Source organism: Lepidochelys kempii, chromosome 4 (genome assembly GCF_965140265.1).
Source record: "Lepidochelys kempii isolate rLepKem1 chromosome 4, rLepKem1.hap2, whole genome shotgun sequence".
In the NCBI taxonomy this organism is placed as follows: domain Eukaryota; kingdom Metazoa; phylum Chordata; order Testudines; family Cheloniidae; genus Lepidochelys; species Lepidochelys kempii.
The window spans coordinates 14,184,989-14,199,700 of record NC_133259.1 but is presented as its reverse complement, the minus strand read 5'-3'; the positions used below and the strand labels follow the sequence as shown (position 1 = coordinate 14,199,700).

Genomic DNA, 14,712 nt, shown 5'->3' with positions numbered 1-14,712 from the left:
CTCAACTTATTTTAATAAAGATAGGCTGAAAAACTGTAGCCAAGTATGGAATCTACAATCTGTTTTTTCCAGCAACTAGGGGGGGTGGGGGAAAAATGGTGGTGGTATATGGTAAACCAGAAAGGTAACCACACTCATTAAGACAGTCACTAACCACCTGGGTTAGTGTGACTGGGACAGATGAAGCCACGCCTTGAAAAGTGACTATTTTACAAGTAACCGACTCGTGCCTCAAATACCATTTCCTCACAATTGAAGATTTGCCTAAGTTCTGATACAGCAAAACTGAGAATTTGTGGGGTATTGCAAAACTGTCAGAGTAAAACAAAATAGTTTTGAAACACTGAATTAGCACCACAGGCTACGAGATGTCAACTGAAGAGATCCAAGAGTACTTCATATTAGACAGCGTTAGGTCTTATGAAAAATACTAGGATCAAAGTATGACAGTAACATTTCCTTTCCTTCTCCAGCCAGAAAACCGCCCCCATCTTTTAATGAATGCATGAAATAGGCCAAATCTCAAATATTCATACTTCAGATGAAATCATTTGAGGCCTCATGCTTTCCTTGCACAGTAGATACTCTACCACCCCCTAAATCAAACATGAGTCCTTTACATCTTAAGATCTTCCCCCCTCAGCAACCTTTTCCCTTATTTCATATGCACTATTCCCTTCATTCAAAGGTTATACTTATTATTTAGAAGGTCTCCATCCTAGTCAAGAAGGGTGTTTGAAAAGCAAATCATCAACGTGGTGATTTACAGCTGCAACAAAATATGCGTTCATGTTGTAAGAACCTGCTGTTGAAAGAAACAGCAACTCCACACTCTGTGCAAGATCGGGATCAGAGGCCTGCTAGTAAAAAGTCCCAGAAAAGGGTAGTTCCTGATTCAAGCTGAGAAGAGCGGAGAAAGGAGAACTGACCCAGCTGCAGCAGTGTTCAGAACTGGTGAGAGACAAGAGAGACGGAATAGAAAGTAGCTGAGGGTCACTGGGTTTAGAGAGTTAAGCAAGGAGGAGCTCTGAACCCAACCTGACCTAGAGACTTCTAGGGCTAGGGACATCTAAGGCTTCTAGCAGTCTATCCTTGAGATCTCACAGCTGTTTATCATCCCAGCTGGGCTAATGAACTACAACAGTTAGCATCCCTTCTCCAAAATAATATGCTTTCACATCACTTTCCAGTGAACAGGATGAAGTACAATGAGCTTCATTCAACCTATTTTGAACTGTGGGGAAAGCAATCAGGGGTCCTGGAAGAACTAACATCCTAGAAGACTTTGTTTTTAAAATGCCTTCCCCACACCACATAATCCCATGGATAAATGGTCAGAGGTGAAGTCCAGGGCAAGCACCACCAGTAACGGTGCAGTCTCCAAGATCACAACCACTCTTCCAGAAACCTCCACTTGAGTGGCTCAAACTCATTCCTTTCCATGCATTCCAAGCTACATTCTGAGTCACTGCACACCTGGGACTAGTTTATTAGGTCTGGCAATATCTCCCTCCTGGGAGGACTTTCTTCCTCAAAAGAAAATTTGAATGGTGCCAAACTGATTTCCCTGCAGCTGGATGGCCTCTCTTTATCCACAGAACAGGTACAGCATGCATAGCGGTAATATGAGCTTCCCTGCCTCCCCGCCCATGCACTGCTAACTTGCCTCAACCCTGTCTTGGTGAGACCATCTCTGTGGGCCAGAGAACAGATTCGTTTCCATGCCTATTCAACCTAAAGCCCACTTTTGGCAGCTGTAGCCCCTCAGCGTCCCTTATCCCACCAATCCTTCCCTGGCAACTGTCTCCTTTTGTTCCAGGAGACGTGAAGTTGTATAGGTACTCAACAAATCATTCATCAATGCAATGTTTTGACACTACCTTATTACAGAGCAAAATACAATGGTCATATAAAACTACTCATACTCAAAAGTTCAAAAAGAACTTGACTATTTGTAGGATAAATGGTCATCAGAAATGCAGCAGGGTGCAATGCTTCATATGCTACAGGGAGCATCAGTCCATATGCTGGGTTATGAGAAGAACAAATAAATGATCAGTCTGAAAACAGATGGACAGGGAATGGGGATTTGGCTTAGTTTCATGAGAGAAAGGACTATGGGGGGTGGGGGGGGCGGAAGGGTCATGGACAAGAAAGAGGGTCTAAAGACAGACATGAAGTCAGTTAGGTGCAGAGGGACTGAAAGACTGCATCAGATGACAAAGGTAGACAAAAGGATCTACTGGCTGCTATGAAGAGACATGAAGATGGAAGTCAATTTTTACTCCACAAACAAAATACCAGTTTAACAATCTTTGGCCTCTGCAGAGTGCTAATGAGGCTTCCACGTGCAATGCGAATACCTATGTTGGAACTGGACTGCTACCTCTTTGCACAGGCCAAACTGCTGTCAAATAACTACATTTCATTACTTTCCCAAAGGTCAAGCTGTTTGAATCTGTATTTTGGTTTGGACCATCTCTCTATTAATGCTCTAGTCTAGTTATGCAATACTGAGCTAGCAGTGAATGGTTATGAGAGATTAAGTCCTCTTCAGAGCTGAAGTATCTCAAAGTCAGGCAATGCTACCTCATGACCCCTGTAGGCAGGTTCGTCAAATTACATAAAGCTTCAGGAAGAGAGTTTGCTTGGAATAGCCAAAATTTATGTTTTTATCAAGAGCCTACAAAAACAAAAGCGGTATCATCAGAGGAGGAATTGACAAAGTTGATTCATACCCAGAGCCTGAAGAGTTTAAGAAGACAGGCATGATCTGTCTTGTTTTAAGAACTCTTATCATATAACAACCCTTTTAAGCCATAACTTAACACTCTCCTTGTTAGTTTTCTGTTTAGAGGATTTACTTCATCTTCACTGCAGTGTGTAATTACTTCTTTCAAATTGTCATTGCAGAGAGTGATCTCAACCAGGTTTACTTCAATTTCTATTTAGTTCTGAATAAGTGGTTAAGCACTTCTCATCCTCATTGCAGACATACTTAGAAATACTTTCCCTTAACTCAAAGGACTATCGAGTTTCTCCACCCAGCTTTCTGGCTGAAAATTTTCCTAGCTTGAAATCCACATTGAACATGCTTTTCTTTCCTGTATTGCTTTGTGTACCATTGTTTGTAGCCTTCTTCGGAGTCAATATTTACTGAAGGAGGAGTTGCTTGTTCTGTTCCCAGGACATCTTGTTCACTGGAAACACACCTCCAGCTAGTCTCACAGATTCCAAGGCCAGAAGGGACTGTTGTGATCATCTAGTCTGACCTCCTGTATAACACAGGCCACAGAACTGCCTTAGGAATTATTTGAGAGCAGATCTTTCAGAAAAACCATCAAATTGTGATTTAAAAATGGCCAGTGATGAAGACTCCACCACATCCCATGGTAATCATTGGAACAATTTAATTACCCTCAGTTAATTTATGGCTTATTTCCAATCTGATTTGGTCTTGCCTCAAGTTCCAACCATTGGACTAGTATGGCAACTATAAAATATGCTCTTCTAACACTGGCATTCACGAGACAGCTTTCAAACATAAATGGATTCGCTTATTCTACAGCAATCTTTCAGTACAGATGTGTCATTTTTGTAACCAGTTTATGAATTTATGTCTGTCTGGAGTAGGGAAACCTGCAGGGATCAGAGTTCAGGTCTTTACAGTGAAGAGGACTGTAGAAGAATCTATATAAAACAGAACTCTCTAGTCCCTAAGCAGGGTTTTGTTGCATTAGGTCAGTAAGGTGAATCTACCCACTGGGGCACTGTCCCACTTTGAAACATTAATACAAAGCAAAATGTTCTGTCTCAATTCTATATGCCATTAATTCAATGGCATAGCACTTCCACCTCTGAGATGAAATCGCCCCTGTGGGAGTAGTTGCTCTCATGCTCAAGCCAGTAAAAATGCCTGAACACAACAGCCTCCACACATCACTGAATCCAGGTGGTCCAACTAAGGACTCAGGGCCCATCAGAACCTGGGAAGATGAGGAAGGTTATGTGCATCTTTTAAAACTGGAGCAGGGTTGTTCCAGGACAGAATAGCAACCCAGCTGGTTCCTGTCAAGGCTAATCAGAAAGTTTCAGGTACCTGGCCTGGGGTAGATCGAGCCAAGTATTGTATGAGGTGAAAGTGAAAAGTGTATGAAGTTTATAGAAATGGAGATACCTTTCCATTGTTCTTATATTCAAAGCACACGAGAAAGTAAGACTTGCTTAAGTTCACGAGCGGTCAATGGAAGACTCAGGAACAGAACCTCATTCCCAGTAGTCTGTGCCAAATAACTCCCAGGCAGACTTCCTTTCCTGAGCTTCCTCGGCATTTATTTTACACATCCATAAAGGCACAGACGGATACTTCTGTAAGGTAAACAGGGAATTCTTTCACCTCACAGCTATTTCTCGAGGGTGCTGGGTGTCATAGATCCGGAAACAAATCAAAGAGGTGAAATGTGCATCTAGGCCAGGATTTGCAAAAATGGGGGTCCTAAATTAGGCTCCTAAATCCATATTTAGGTGCCTAGAACAACTGGCCTGTTTTTCAAAAGCAGCAAATATCCAGAAGCTCTAACTGACCTTCTAGTGATCATTAGAAGTGACAAACATCTGTGTGTTTGAAAAAGTTTGATCTTGTTTCTTTTCCACAGGGATACTCTTTTTGTGGGAGGTTTGCCTCACTTTTAGGGAGAAAAAACTTCTGGAAAGTCCTGTGATTTTTATCTTTAATAATTTTTTTTAAACTCACCCAAACTGATGCCATGATTTGATTGTTTCACTGAAAACCTGAAAAACAAATCAGATACTAATAGAATACATTGTGCTAATTTATATTTACTGATAATAAAAAACAAAGTTATCAACTTTCCAATGTTTAAAAACCAACACAGCAGATTTTTTTTTTAAGGAACCTTTTACTGAGAGCGAAGGTAAAAGTTTATAAGGATTAAAATAAATAAACTACATTCTCTCACTCTCAGGAAACTATAAAGCTCTGCTGAGTCTTGGATCAGACTTTATTTGTGTTCTGACAGCATACACAGTATAGAGTTTTTGAGTCTGAAGACAGAACCTTACATGGATTTTTCCATTTGGCAGACACATTGTTTAAACATACTCACTCAGCTCAATGTTTTGTTTAAAAGAAATCCTCCCGCCTCCCTTGACATTATAAAAACGAAAAATCTGGAAAAAATGTCTTAACAGTTGGCAGACTCTCCTTTCTCCCTCCCCCTCTTATCAGATCTGGTTTGTGTGCTTGTCCACCACCTTCTACCTTGACTGGGATAGCCAGATTTATTAACTCTGACTTCACCTCCTCCTGCAAACTGAGTTTTCTTTGCTGAATTAGACTCAAAGTTGCTTAACTGTAGGATGAAATAAGGGTGGTCTGAATCAGTGGTCTGCTAAAGCTTTCTACTAAAATTAAAGATCCAGGCTAGCTAATGGGTAATACTGAAAACAGTTCAGTTAGTCTCCCTTTCTACGCCACAATCAACACGAAATTACGAGTGGGGGTGGTCTGAATCAAAACAGTCTAACCTCCATTGGCAGGAACATTTTATGATGAAAGGATGTGGACTATTTTTTGAAAAAAATTACAAATCTTGGGCCCTTTTCCCCCTTACAGCTCTACCTTTCTGAACAACCCCATCGATTACAATGGCACTTCTTACAGGAGAATTACTCATGAGTAAAGATTGCAGGACTCTGTCCTAAGTTAACTGGTTCCTCACTCTGATAGGAGTTTTGAATTTGTTCATTGGTTTATTTATATTGCTTCAGATACACATGACTAATGCTGAAACACAACCATTTCTTTCACCACCCTTATTTCATCCTACAGTAAAATTCCATTCACACACAGGAACATACACACACATAACCTTTTTATCTTTTCTTTGGGCCTTTCTAGGTTCCTCCAAGATTCTGCATCACCCCAAGAAGAAGTTTGAGATTTTTAGGACTTAATTTTGTAGTTTAAAGATATGAAGTTGAAGTTTCTTCAAAATAAGTCTGGTCTCTATTTAGTAAAAAGACTTCATATTTTTATTTTGTATTGTTATCCAAGCCAGTAGATTTTAGCCTTATGCATCTACTGGCTGGAATCCTTGGACCCTTTTGGTCATAAGAACAGCCATACTGGGTCAGACCAAAGGTCCATCTAGCCCAGCATCCGGTCTTCCGACAGTGGCCAATGCCTGGTGCCCCAGAGGGAATGAACAGAACAGGTAACCGTCAACTGATCCATCCCTTGTCACACATTTGTCTACTTATCTGTACTATCAAGCATCAGAAAACCAAATGACAAATGCTATCAGTTAAATTCAGTGAATCCTGCATGAAGGATCACCTCCCCCACGTAAAATCCTGTTTTAAGCAATTTCTTTAAAAGAGCACCGTCAGGCAGCTTGTGTCCTCACTGTAGGTTTTATTTTAAAAATTGGATTAAAAAATAAGATCCAATGTTACTACAAATGTGGTCAGGAAGTGTTTCTCTTTCAGCGTTTGAAAGTCCCACATACCAAGGCTGTAGTAACTACCCCTGAAAATGAAACTGAGTAGTCCAGTGGCTCCAAAAGCACTTGTGGGTTTGGGGCCTAAATTTACAGAATACTTGCTGGTAATCTATGGACAACTGGTTGATCAAAAAGCAACAGCTGTTCCTCCTTGTTTCCATCTCCCTAATCATCTTTTAAAAAAGCTACAATACATATTAAAACACTCCCTTAATATTGTTCCATGTACATAATTGCCAGTGGGAAGGTACGTGGCCCAACAAGGGAAGATGTTAAAATATTTGAGAACCCCGGAAGGCGATCCAAGAGAGGGTTAAGGACACTGGTGCACAGACACCTGGTGAATAATTAGGTTTAATTTAGGCAGGGGTGTGGCTTGGCTTTCCAACAAACACTTCCGAAGCTCAGGGGGGCTCATCTCTCCGCTCTTGGGTGGGCAGTGACTGCCGGCTGCCCCCGATTTCACTCTTACCCGCTGGCGCAAGCGGACTGGGGCGGGAAAGGGGCAGAGACCCAGACGCTCCCCCCCCAGCTGCGGGGTAATGCGCCACACGCAGCGGGAACCGAGCCACGGGGCCCGGGGGCAGCTCTGCGGGGAAAGCGCAGCCGCTGCCCCGGGCTTCGGCAGCGCCTGACACAGCGGGGAAGCCCAGCGGCCCCTGGGGAAGCACGAGGCGGTCTCAGTTTCCCCCCTCCCCCGGAGACACGTACCTGGAAAGTCCCCACAAACCACTTGCGGCGAGAGCAGCGGCGGACGGCGCTCGGAGCAGCCGGCAGAGGAGCGGGCGCCGCCCAGACTCCTCCTGCCTTGCGAGGGGCTTATTGGAAAACCCTCCCCGCTCCTCCGCCCCATCGCAGCAGCTCCCTTTCCTTCCTCCCCGGGCTGCTGCCTTCCAGCCTTCTCCACTCTTAGGGCACCTGACCTCTCCTTCTTGCGGTCCCTGGGCCGGGGGGAGAAGCTGAACTTAAATATATTTTTACCCTTTCCAACAAAATCGAACACAGAGGTGTTCAAGTGAGTCATTTCCTCCCGCCCCCCTTCTTAGATGGCCGAAGGCCAAGGCAGATGTCATAAATATAAAGGGAAGGGTAAACCCCTTTGAAATCCCTCCTGGCCAGGGGAAAGCTCCTCTCACCTGTAAAGGGTTAAGAAGCTAAAGGTAAACTCGCTGGCACCTGACCAAAGTGACCAATGAGGAGACAAGATACTTTCAAAAGCTGGGAGGAGGGAGAGAAACAAAGGGTCTGTGGGTCTGTCTATAGTCTCTTTGTCGGGGATAGACCAGGAATGGAGTCTTAGAACTTTTAGTAAGTGATCTAGCTAGGTATGTGTTAGATTATGATTTCCTTAAATGGCTGAGAAAAGAATTGTGCTGAATAGAATAACTATTTCTGTCTGTGTATCTTTTTTGTAACTTAAGGTTTTGCCTAGAGGGGTTCTCTATGTTTTTGAATCTAATTACCCTGTAAGATATCTACCATCCTGATTTTACAGGGGGGATTTCTTTATTTCTATTTACTTCTATTTTTATTAAAAGTCTTCTTGTAAGAAAACTGAATGCTTTTTTCATTGTTCTCAGATCCAAGGGTTTGGGTCTGTGGTCACTTATGCAAATTGGTGAGGCTTTTTATCCAACATTTCTTAGGAAAGGGGGGGTGCAAGTGTTGGGAGGATTGTTCATTGTTCTTAAGATCCAAGGGTCTGGGTCTGTAGTCACCTAGGCAAATTGGTGAGGCTTTTTACCAAACCTTGTCCAGGAAGTGGGGTGCAGGGTTTTGGGAAGTATTTTGGGGGGAAGGACGCGTCCAAACAGCTCTTCCCCAGTAACCAGTATTAGTTTGGTGGTGGTAGCGGCCAGTCCAAGGACAACGGGGGAATATTTTGTACCTTGGGGAAGTTTTGACCTAAGCTGGTAAAGATAAGCTTAGGAGGTTTTTCATGCAGGTCCCCACATCTGTACCCTAGAGTTCAGATCGGGGGAGGAACTTGACAGCAGATTTTCTCTCTCTTCTGTATTTGTGACTAGAACGGCTGTGAGAACACCACAGCTGGGCTGGCGACAAACTGATTGAAAGGCGGGGGGGTGCTTGCTCTGTGGAGGTTCATGGTGTGATCACTCAGAAGGAAAGTGCAGAGGGGAATGGTGGGTGCCTGGGCTGGCTAAGAAGTCTGTTGTCACCATGGCCCGTCACAGCCCACTGTGTGATGCAAGCACCATTTGCAGATAGGAAGGCAGGGTGAGCGGGGGACGCGTGGCAGAATATTCTGCATCTTTAAAGCTTCGGTTTTGGGAGTGGCATGTCCCAGCTACTTCAGAAAGGTGCAGTGGTGGCAGGAATATGTCACCCAGGGTGTCTTGAAGTATTTTGTCATTTATACATTCCCAAATCTTTTACTTAGTCAAATTCAGAGGCAATCCCACCATTTGGGGTTGGGGTCTCTCCTATAGAAATTGTATTTTTAAAAAACTGTACTTTTAAAGCCATGACTATATAGCTTATAAAAATTAATTTGTTCTAGGGAACTTTCTAAAATTGTAAACTTACACTGAATATTTTAAAAACGTGTGTGCCTTTGAATTAAAAAATGGCAATAAGGGACTGTGAATTAAAGGAACCAACTCCAGTTGGGAACCCAGAGGAAAATATTCTGGACAGGCACCAGTAGGGTTTAGTGAGGGCTGGGACAGAGACAAGGCCCCTAGTGTGGAATCAGATGCCAGCAAGACTTTATTTATCCATGGGCCCTTCCATGGACGCATCTGTGGTTACTAGGAACGGTTTGTCAAGGTCTGGGGCCCTTAGTACAGGGTCAGACATGAGTGTCGCTTTAAGCTGGTTAAAGGCCTTCTGACACTCTTCGGTCCCCTGAACGGCATTTGGCTGTTTCTTTTTGGTTAGGTCTGTCAGTGAAGTGGCGATTTGGCTGTATTGTGTTACAAATCATCTGTAATAACCGGCCAAGCCAAAGAAGGATTGAACCTGTTTCTTTGACTTTGGGACAGGCCACTTTTGGATAGTATCCACTTTGGCCTGTAGGGGGTTGATAGTTCCTTGACCCACCTGGTGTCCAAGGTAAGTCACTCGGTTTAGGCCTATTTGACCCTTCTTAGCCTTAACAGTTAGTCCTGCCTCCCTTATGCGCTCGAAGACTTTTTGTAGATGTTCCAGGTGTTCTGCCCAGGAATCCGAAAATATGGCCATATCGTCAAGGTAGGCGACTGCATGTTCTCCTAATCCCGCTAGGAGACCATCTACAAGTCTTTGAAAGGTGGCGGGTGCATTCCGCAACCCGAAAGGGAGTACATTAAATTCATACAGCCTGACATGGGTGGTGAAGGCTGACCTTTCCTTGGCGGATTCATCTAGCAGTACCTGCTAGTACCCCTTGGTTAAGTCCAAGGTAGAGATGAACTGGTCCCGTCCCAGTTTCTCTAATAGTTCATCTGTGTGTGGCATTGGATAGTTGTCTGGGCGAGTTACAGCATTTAGCTTATGGTAGTCCACGCAAAAACGTATCTCCCCATCTGGTTTGGGAACTAGAACCACTGGAGATGCCCATGCACTTCCAGAGGGGCGGATTACACCCATCTGTAACATATCCTGGATCTCCCGTTCTATAGCAGTTTTAGCTTGAGGAGACACCGGTAAGGTTGGACTTTAATTGGGCGAGCATTACCTGTCTCAATGGAGTGGTATGCCCGTTCAGTCAGACCTGGGGTGGCTGAGAACATCGGCGCATAGCTATTGCACAGCTCCTTGATCTGCTGTCGCTGCATACGCCCAAGGGTCATGGAGAGGTTCACCTCTTCCATGCCAGCAGCACTTTTCCCTTCGTAGTGGACACCTTCAGGCCACTGAGTGTCATCTCCTCCCTGGGCTGTAAACTGATAAACCTTTAATTCTCTGGAATAAAAGGGCTTTAGAGAATTAATATGGTACACCTTAGGCTTTCGGTTTGAGGTGGGGAATGCTATGAGATAATTAACAGCTCCCAGGTGTTCCTGGACCATGAATGGCCCTTCCCACGATGCTTCCATCTTATGGGCCTGGAGCGCCTTTAAGACATGACCTGGTCCCCTACTTTGAAGGAACGCTCTCTGGCATGTTTATCATACCAGGCTTTTTGCTCTTTTTGAGCATCCTGTAAGTTTTCTTTAGCAAGGGCTAAAGAGGTTCGGAGGGTGTTTTGTAGGTTGGTTACAAAGTCCAGAATGTTAGTTCCTGGAGAAGGTGTAAATCCCTCCCATTGCTGCTTCACCAACTGTAATGGCCCCTTAACATTGCGGCCATATACAAGTTCAAATGGTGAAAACCCTAAATTGGGAGGTGGTACAGCTCTGTAGGCAAAAAGCAACTGCTGCAACACTAAGTCCCAATCATTGGAGTACTCATTTACGAATTTACGTATCATGGCCCCCAAAGTTCCATTAAACTTCTCCACCATGCCATTTGTTTGATGGTGGTAAGGAGTGGCAACCAAGTGATTTACCCCATGAGCTTCCCAAAGGCTTTCCATAGTTCCTGCCAGGAAATTAGTTCCTGCATCTGTGAGGATGTCAGAGGGCCAACCTACCCTGGCAAAAATGTCTGCTAGTGCCTGGCACACACTTTTAGCCCTGGTGTTGCTTAGAGCTACTGCTTCCAGCCATCGGGTGGCAAAATCCATGAAAGTCAGTATGTACTGCTTTCCTCTGGGTGTCTTTTTTGGAAAAGGACCCAGAATATCCACAGCTACTCGCTGAAATGGAACCTCAATGATGGGGAGTGGCTGGAGAGGGGCTTTGACTTGGTCTTGGGGTTTTCCCACTCTTTGACATACCTCATAAGACCAGACATAGGTAGAAACATCCTTGCCCATTCCCTCCCAGTGGATGACCTCCCCAAACGGTCTTTGGTCCTGTTCACCCCAGCATGGCCACTAGGATGATCGTGGGCTAAGCTCAAGAGTTTTACCCGGTACTTAGTTGGAACTACCAACTGTCTCTGAGGATGCCAGTCTTCCTGGTGTCCACCAGAAAGAGTTTCCTTGTATAAAAGTCCTCTTTCCACAACAAACCTGGATCGATTAGAGGAGCTGAGAGGCAGTGGGTTGCTCCGTGCCGCCGTCCAAGCTCTTTGGAGGCTTTCGTCTGCTTCCTGTTCGGTCTGGAACTGTTCCCTTGATGCTGGAGACGTCAGTTCCTCATTGGATTGTGGACCTATGCTTGGTCCCTCTGGAAGCGATGTAGGGGATAGGGCTCTTTCCATTGACTGAACCGCTCTTCGCTGGTGCACTATGTTGGGGTTCAGGCTCTGGCTGAGCCTCTTGTGTAGGGTTATCAGCTGCTGCCAGTTCAGGTTCGGTGGGGCCCTCTGGTGTTGGTCTGGGTCTCTGGGACTGGATCCACTACTGTTGTTGCAGACATTGGCCCGGGGTCCGAATCCATCACCACTGACTGGGTTCTGGTAGAAGTTTCCGGAACAGAGCTAGGCATGATGGCTTGTTTAGCCTGGCTGCAGGTGACTATTCCCACCCTCTTGGCTAGCTTCACATGATTGGCCAAGTCTTCCCCCAACAGCATGGGGATGGGATAATCATCATAGACTGCAAAAGTCCACGTTCCTAACCAGCCCTTGTACTGGACAGGCAACTTGGCTGTAGTCAAATTGAAAGAGTTGGACTTGAAGGGTTGAATTGTCACTTGGATCTCTGGGTCAATTAAATTGGGGTCCACTAAGGAAGCATGGATAGCCGACACTTGTGCTCTAGTGTCCCTCCACACGGTGACCTTCTTCCCGCCCACACTCACAGTTTCTCTCTGCTCTGAGGGTATCTGGGAGGTATCTGGGCCTGAGGACCTCTGGTGTGATTCCGGTGCAATGAACTGTAATCTGTTGGGGTTCTTGGGGCAGTTGGCCTTTACATGCCCCGGCTCGTTACATTTAAAACATCGTCCAGCTGATGGGTCACTGGGGGCGAGGTGGGTTGCTGGAGAACAGTGTGGCAGGACGATAAGGAGGCTGGAGGTTTCCTTGGGGGATAGTTGGGGCCTTGGGCTGCCCCCGGTTGTAGGGTGTGGTCTGAGGTTCGCCCTTCTGGTATCCGCTCCAACTGCGACCAGTTTTTTTTTCTTCTCTGCCACCTCCACCCATTTGGCTCCAATCTCCACCGCCTCGATTACAGTTTTAGGCTTCCCATCTAGGATGTATCTTTCTATTTCCTCAGGAACACCCTCTAAGAACTGCTCCATTTGCATTAGGAAGGGCAAATCTTCTGGAGATTTAACACTTGCTCCTGATATCCAGGCATCCCAATGTTTCACAATGTGGTAGGCATGTCGGGTGAATTACACGTCTGGTTTCCACCTTAGGGCTCTAAATCGCCCAATGGGAATGCTTGGGTGTTAGCCCCATTATGACTCTCGCCTTGGTTTTAAACAGTTCATACTGGTTTATGTGTTCCTTAGGCATTTCAGCCGCCACCTCAGCTAAGGGTCCACTGAGCTGTGGCCTCAGCTCTACCATATATTGGTCTGTAGAGATGCTGTACCCAAGGTAGGCCCTTTTGAAGTTTTCTAAGAGGCCTCGGTATCATCGCCTGCCTTGTAGGTGGGGAACTTTCTTGGATGGGAAGTGGTACCTGGAGAAGGATTGCTAGGGTTTGTTGGTATATTCTGCTGAGCCTTTGCCTTCTCCATCTCCAGTGCATGCTTCCTCTCTTTCCTTCTCCTCCAGTTCTTTTTCCCTTGCCTCCATAGCTCTCCTATGGGCAGCCTCTTTGTTCTTTTCTGCTTCCATAGCTCTCCTGTGGGCAGCCTCTTCGTTTTTTTCTGCCTCTTTCGCTGCCTCTATTTCTTTGTCCTTTGCCTCCATTTCTCTCCTGTGGGCAACTTCTAGGGCTTTTTCTGCCTCTTTTTCTGCCTCCAGTCTGGCTAACTCCAATTTGTGTTGTCTTGGTTTCTGTCATCTTTGCCTCTCTGTTTTTAACTAACTTTACACCCGAGAGTTAGAAATAAAACAAAAAAAAAACTTGGCTTGTAAAATTTTGCTGTGCTGTAATATGATACCTATATTCTCTGATAGTGATTGTCAGCCTACAGAAAAATCCTTAAAAAAACAAAACAAAAAACCCCCCTAACACCTTTGTCTCCAGGCAAATAGACAGAAAACCCCTCTAGTTGCATTTAGGTTAAAAAAAAAAAAAAAAAAAAAAAAAAACTTCTTCAGGTCTGTGAAGACTTATGAATTTCCCTGCAGGAGGTTAACTACCCTGCCTTTAGGTAGAGAACTCCAGCTCACAAAAGACAATTCCCTTTTGTGTCTGCTCTGGCTCCCAAGCAGAGACAAAAATACCCCAAACCTCTCACTGCTTTCAGCCGAAAACCTGCTTTCCAACAGTCCAAAGGAAAAAAAAATTTCCTTTTTAAAATCTGTGCTTCTTGTTCAAAAAATCAAAATCTTAAAAAAAAAAAAAAAACAAAAAACCAAAACTAACACCTTTGTCTCCAGGCAAATAGTTTGGATACCAGTCAAATGGAATGTTTGTATCTTAAGATTCCATAGCAGTTGGGAGTGACAGTTGGGCAGTACAGGACAGAGAGGGGAGACCTAGAGTCCCATTGCTCTCCCATGCTGACCGACTGGGCTGGAGTCTCATAGCACTGCGGGGCATTGCCTATATCCCAACAAATCAGCATCACCAGGTTTCACACTCCCTGCTGTAGGGCACAGGACCTGTTTTCCCCTCAGGACAGAAGAGGCTTTTCCTGCCTCACCGGCATTAGCTGCCATCCAACAACTGTCTTGCATTTTAGAGGCAGCCAGAACAGCATACTGGCTGGACCAGCGGCACTCGGCCCAGAAGTGTCAGACTGGACTGCACCCGAACAGAGGCCACTGGGTGGATAATGATTTTGTGGGGGAAATGGGAGGGCAGTGTACGTGGGCAACATTGCATGCCAGGAAGGTCCAGTGGCAACCTAAACTCAAAGGGGCTGTTGACTGTGTGGGTAGATTAAGCAACATCGTCTGAGTGATGGTCTCTGAGAGAATGCACTGGCTGTGGCTTAGGAGACCTGAAAGGAAGAAAAGAGCACTGAGGGCTTAAAGTGTTTACAGTTGAGGAAGGATGGTCCTATAATTAGGGTGCTAACCTGGGACTCCCCATTCTGCCACAGACTTCCTGTGGGACCACTTATCTTTGTGC

The 14,712-nt window shown here is 45.1% G+C and overlaps 1 protein-coding gene across 1 annotated transcript in view; it reads right to left on the bottom strand.

Moving 5' to 3' along the window:
• Positions 1-7,473, bottom strand: part of ANXA3 (annexin A3) — a 34,489-nt gene extending 27,016 nt beyond the window's left edge. Inside the window, exons 1-2 of the mRNA XM_073340470.1 lie at positions 7,236-7,473; positions 4,754-4,791 (exon numbers count right to left, since the gene is read on the bottom strand). Coding sequence (XP_073196571.1) covers positions 4,754-4,768 — 15 coding nt within the window. The 5' untranslated portion in view covers positions 4,769-4,791; positions 7,236-7,473. The remainder of the gene's footprint in view (positions 1-4,753; positions 4,792-7,235) is intronic.
• Between the last annotated feature and the right edge of the window lie 7,239 nt (positions 7,474-14,712).